The following is a 5,485-nucleotide window of genomic DNA, read 5'->3' on the forward strand; positions in this document are numbered from 1 at the left end:
TGTGAGTTTCCGCTTTTTAGTTTCGTACAATAATCATTTTGCTTGTCTCCGGATGTTTTCCGAAAGTATAACAAGATGCTTTTCCAAAATAAGAGAGGTGTTAACAAAGTTTTTATTTTCGAAAAAGTTTCAAAAATATTGAATACAAAGGAAATATTTTAGAATGCGGGAATATACGAGTATTCATATATGTACCCACTCCCCCCCCCCCTTTTGGAGAGGGGGGGGATAGCTGAACTCGTCCTTGGACTTGTTGCCTACGTACCCTCTTCGGGGATCATGCCATCTCGTAGTTCTGCTTTTTGTGCGAGTGTGTTTACTCGGCTATTGCGTCAATCGCGTTAGTCGCAGGATCGACGAACTTTACCGGGTTTGTTTCCTCCGGCTGGGTAGATGTGTTAGGCTTTGAGACTGGTTGTTCTTTGGCCGTTCCTTGAGTTGACGATTCTGGGTCGTCTTCTTTCGAGGCGTTTTCAGTAGACGTTTGAGTTAGCTTTGCCCGCTTGGGTTTCACCATCGAGATGGTCGTGATTTGCCATAGTTTTTGTTCGCCCAGGAAGCAGCATCTCGACTGTGTCTAGGATCCCCAGATTGCGGCAATTCCGTTATGAGTCGGGAATTTGATGCCTAAGTGATAAGTCGACTGGACTGCTTTCATGGCGTTCAGCCAAGGTGTGCCCATGATGACGTTGTAGATGGCCGGGTGGTCAACGACTGCGAAATCGACGATCTTCGTGACTTCTTTCGCCGCAAAGGGTAGTTTGATCGATCCGAGAGTCATAGATGTCATGCCCTCGAAACCGGTTAGCGGCTTGGGGAATGGTACGACTTCTCCTAGCACGACGTTCATTCTTTTAGGAGTGTCACGGAAGATGACATTGACCGTGCTACCTATGTCGATGAGAACTCTTGCGACCTCGAGATCTTTTATCACGAGATCGATCACGAGCGGGTCGCAGTGGGGCTGATCGATCCCGCCGGCCTCTTCTTCATCCAAAGTGATCACTCCTTTCGGGAAGTCGCTAGGCGCATACAAGGTTAGCGAATTTGCGCTTGTCTCAGCCTTGCGCTCATAAGCTTTGATGGCAGAGATGGTATCGCTGCAGTACTGCGATCCTCCGATGATCATATTGACTCTGCGGCGACTATTATAATTGCTCTTCTCGTCCTGCCTTCTCCCGCTCTTTTCTCCTGATTGGTTCTCTCGGAGAGAGTTCTCGATTTGAGGGGCTTTATCGTTTCTTGGAGGACAGTCTGAGTCGCAGACGAGATCTTTTACTCTAGATACTTCGGCGAGTTCTCCTGCGAGCAGCTTTGCAGCCAACCTTTCACCGAGAACCTTGCAGTTTACGGTCGAATGGCAGCGGGCCTGATGAAAGTCACAAAAGGCGTTCTCATCGTAATTTGGATTATGAGAGTCCATGTAGTTCCCGTCATCCGGCCTTGCTCTGGTCCGGAATTGATTACGTAGTTATGCGCTCCCTGGGTGTCCTCTTCCTCGTGATGGACGTTTTTGTCGTTACGAGGGTTTCTTCTTTTAGATTTCTGATCCGACCCAGGATCCTTCAATGAAGTTTTCGTGAGCTTCTGTTTTTGCGATAAGACTTTCGTCTCTTCTTTGATGGTTATGTAGTCCATGGCCTTATGGAGCGCGTCCTGGATCGTACGCGGCTTATCCAAGGTTTTACGGAGTGTGTCTACTGCAACTTTGTCGCTTATACCACTGACTCTAGCCATGACAATCTTAAATCGTTTTATGAAGTCGCGGAGAGGTTCGTCCTCTCCTTGGGACATGCTCCAAAGATCGACATCGGAGGTTTCTCGGTCTATGAACATATAGTACTGCTTGAGAAACTCCAAGGCGAGTTTGCGAAAGCTTCCGATGGAATTCCGCTTTAGGCGAGAGAACCATTCGAGCGCTGCATCTTGGAGGTTTTCAACGAAGAGGCGGCATTCGCCGGCTTCTCTTTCGCTTTCTCTGAATTTGGCTCTCCCCATTGCGATCTGGAAAGCTTGCAGGTGTTCCTTGGGATCAGTTGTTACATCGTAAGTCGTTACCTTGATCCTTCCATGGTCTGAAACTCTAGTTCTGGTGATACGGGTAGTAAAGGGCATTTTTTGAGATTTCTCGAGAAGCAGATTGATCTCGGACGCGGTGCTAGTAGAATGGTGAATATGAGATTTCACCGCTCTGACTTCTGCAGCCGTTTTCATGAGTTGATCGCGAAGATCGCGGATCTGGGATTTCTCGCTAGCAGGTTTCCGATTTTGTCGGTGTTTGCCGCGAGTGTTCCGAGTCTGCTCCTCGGCCAGTTCTTCATGTTCGTCCCAGAAGATAGCTTCTTCTTCTTCGGTCATAGGATTATCGAACTTTGAATCATCTTTAGCCGCACGACTCCTTGTACGACGTGGATGCACGTCTGCGTCTTCGCTGTAGGTTCGAACTGACTACTAGAATCCACATCGAGGCGCTCAATTTCTCCTTCTTCCTCGTCTTCCACGATATGGGGAAGATCTCCCGGGTTTTTCCGCGTTGGCGCAGGGGTGATTTCATCGGGATTTTGCTCGGACGTTTTCCCCTGCGCGTTGTCGGACTGGTCCAAAGGAGTCGTGAAATCGAGTCTTCTTCCGCGGATTCGGGTTGTCCCGCGCGGAAGGACGGCCCTGGTTCTTGCTGTTAGGTTTTCGACCTGTTTAGCGAGAGAACTCATGACCTTGTCCCATTTTTCTGACTTCTTCTCGAAAGTGGAGAACATTTTCTTGACCTCCTCGAACGCTGCGATGTTGAGGTTAACCGCTGTAACGTTCGCTGCTGGAGTGCTTCCAACGTTGTCGTCGACGGCGTTGTCGTCGACGGCGTCGCCGTCGCGAGTTTGTTGGTTGTTGAGATAGTCAGCCGACATGTCTGATCGAGTGTTGGTGGCTGAGAGTTAGATTGATCCGTACCCCCTCCTTCTAGCGCCAAACTGTGGGAACCAAAATACGCACCGTCGATTTCCGTTGAATTAGGAAAGTTAGGACAGCCCTAATTTCTCAGAGGTCCCAGATATCTGCTAAACCACACGTCAAGCAATCAAAAACACGAAAAGACAGACGGAAAAAATATGAGAATCGAAAAGAGAACGAAATTGGTCTTATTCCGAATCTGTGTATGACCGTTACAACAAGGTAAAGGCCTCGGCTGCTAGAGCTTTCGGCGAAATCCCCTAGTTCTAGCACCTAAGATTGCAGAAAACGTAATTGAGTCGCAGCTCGAATAACAAAAACGGAAAGTTGCCTAAATCGCTCTAAGTATTTCTCTGAGTAATAATCCTTGTCTTCCTTCGCCCCTTCACCATTGAATCTCTTATATACTCCTTCTAAGGCGGTTTACCTTTTCCCTCTCTGCCCTCGGTCGAGTTTATCCCTTCGCGGAAATGTTCCATTTTTCTTCGATCTCTGTATTTATCTTTGGAAACTTGACATTTTTCCTCCGAACTTGACATTTATCTTCTTCTGGGTAGCAAATGATAAACTATCGTAACGACTGGGCTTGGTTCCATAAAATCATAAGTGGGCTCTTTGTCATGTTATGGCCCCTTTTGGGCCTTTTTGAGACTTAGGCGTTTTACGATTTTATAACAAGAACGATTCCGAAACGACGTCAATTCAGAAGAACATTCAAATTCTTTGTATAGCGTAGGCAATCTTGGGTGTTCAGCTAACCATTTCCGTTTTATACGATCAATTTGAATGTTATTCGAGAAAACGAGTTCTTGCGGTTTTTGTATCGTAAAGTTCCAACAATACCTCCGATTGAGACGAAAGAAGAGTGAGTTCGATGTAATCTCGGGAGAGAAGTTACGAGGATGAGGGGAAGATAGACTCCGGTCGATCCAGCTCGGCCGTTCGCCGAATTGGAATGGTCCAACTCAGCAAATGGCCGAGCTGAATCCGTGTTCGATCCAGCTCGGCGAACCGAGCTGGACCGGTGAACGGCCGAGCTGAATTCCATGGACGATCTAGCATGTTCGTTTCGATGAACTGATCATTAGACCTTTGATAGTATTTTTTTTTTCTTTCTCGACTTTTTCTTGTTTTTATGGAAGAAAAGATTTTCTCGGAAGTTTTTCTGACGTTGATTTCGTCGTAACTGATTTTGACCCCAACAGCCTATATCTTGTTGCAACATCATTTACAAGGTAATATCACAAATAATTGCAAATAGACTAAAGAGTATATTACCGAAGTGTATTACTCTTAATCCATCTGCTTTTATCAAGGATCGGTTACTCATGGAGAATGTTTTGCTTGCAACTGAACTGGTGAAGGATTACCACAAAGAATCTATATCTCCAAGATGTGCTATGCAGATAGACATCTCGAAGGCATATGACTCAGTGCAATGGCCATTCTTATTGAATACATTGGAAGCTCTTGGTCTCCCACAGAAGTTTATAAAGTGGATAACATTGTGTATTACGTCAGCATCCTTCTCTGTGCAAGTTAATGGCGAGTTGGCGGGGTATTTTCAGAGTAAAAGGGATCTGAGACAGGGGTATTCATTGTCTCCGTATCTCTTTGTTATTTGCATGAATGTCCTCTCGAATATGATTGATGAAGCTGAAGTGAAAAGAGATATAGGATATCACCCAAGATGCAAAAAACCTTGATCTCACGCACCTATGCTTTGCAGACGACTTGATGATCTTTGCAGATGGCAAGAAGAAATCAGTTGAAGGGATTCTGAGAGTATTTGAAGAATTTGATAAGATGAGTGGACTAAAGATAAGTATGGAGAAGTCGAGTTTGTTCATAGCTGGTAGTGCAGCTGAGAAAAATGAGGAGATTTTGCAGCAGTTCCACTTTTCAACAGGCGATCTTCCGGTTTGTTACCTTGGCCTCCCTCTCCTAACAAAGAGCATGATGATCAATGACTACTTACCATTGATAGAGAAGATAAGAAAGAGGATAAGCACTTGGACGGGGAGATTTCTATCTTATGCAGGCCGTTTATAGTTAATAAACTTAATGATAATGAGTTTAACAAACTTTTGGATGGCTGCTTTTAGGCTTCCGTGTAGCTGTATAAAAGAAATAGAAAGACTGTTCAGCATTTCTTTGGTCGGGTCCAGATTTAAACGGGAGAAAAGCTAAGATAGCTTGGTTTGATGTGTGCAAAATGAAGAATGAAGGAGGGTTGGGAAGTAAATGTGGTGAGTTGTCTGAAGCTACTCTGGAAAATACTATCGCCAAACTCTCTTTGGGTTAACTGGGTAAAAGCTTATCTTATCAGGAAGGGTTCACTATGCCTGTTGAAGGATAATACACAAGCGGGCTCTTGGATGTGGAGAAAAGTTCTTAAATATAGAGAGATTGCAAAGAGTTTCTATAAACTTCCTTTTGGTATGAGACATGGTCGTCTTTGGGTTGTCTAAAAGATGGAGGTTGTATTGTCATTGGTATACTGATAAATGCAAGAGTGGCAGAGAGTAGAAGTCATAGG

General features: G+C 45.2%; 2 protein-coding genes across 2 annotated transcripts; one reads left to right on the forward strand and one right to left on the reverse strand.

The window, feature by feature from the left end:
* Positions 1-577: 577 nt before the first annotated feature.
* LOC106373980 lies at positions 578-2,358 on the reverse strand. Its single transcript, XM_013814090.2, has 3 exons — positions 1,468-2,358; positions 979-1,369; positions 578-891 (listed from the first exon to the last, which is right to left on the reverse strand). The coding sequence occupies exons 1-3, from the start codon at positions 2,356-2,358 to the stop codon at positions 578-580; spliced, it is 1,596 nt and encodes a 531-aa protein (XP_013669544.1).
* A 1,916-nt stretch (positions 2,359-4,274) lies between these two features.
* LOC106373979 lies at positions 4,275-4,998 on the forward strand. The gene is made up of 2 exons (XM_013814089.1): positions 4,275-4,515; positions 4,676-4,998. Exons 1-2 carry the CDS (start codon positions 4,275-4,277, stop codon positions 4,996-4,998), a joined length of 564 nt encoding a protein of 187 aa, XP_013669543.1.
* Positions 4,999-5,485: the final 487 nt, after the last annotated feature.

This window comes from Brassica napus, chromosome C3 (assembly GCF_020379485.1).
Source record: "Brassica napus cultivar Da-Ae chromosome C3, Da-Ae, whole genome shotgun sequence".
Classification (NCBI taxonomy): Eukaryota; Viridiplantae; Streptophyta; class Magnoliopsida; order Brassicales; family Brassicaceae; genus Brassica; species Brassica napus.

What these genes read in the sequence shown, in the direction of transcription:
- LOC106373980 (XM_013814090.2), bottom strand. Translation starts at nt 2,358, where the DNA reads ATGACCGAAGAAGAAGAAGCTATCTTCTGGGACGAACATGAAGAACTG. An exon ending in CCCAGGGAGCGCATAACTAC is followed by an intron (nt 1,370 to 1,467) that starts GTAATCAATTCC and finishes GACTTTCATCAG; the next exon opens with GCCCGCTGCCATTCGACCGT. An exon ending in TTTGGATGAAGAAGAGGCCG is followed by an intron (nt 892 to 978) that starts GCGGGATCGATC and finishes TCATCGACATAG; the next exon opens with GTAGCACGGTCAATGTCATC.
- LOC106373979 (XM_013814089.1), top strand. Translation starts at nt 4,275, where the DNA reads ATGGAGAATGTTTTGCTTGCAACTGAACTGGTGAAGGATTACCACAAA. An exon ending in GTTGGCGGGGTATTTTCAGA is followed by an intron (nt 4,516 to 4,675) that starts GTAAAAGGGATC and finishes TATGCTTTGCAG; the next exon opens with ACGACTTGATGATCTTTGCA.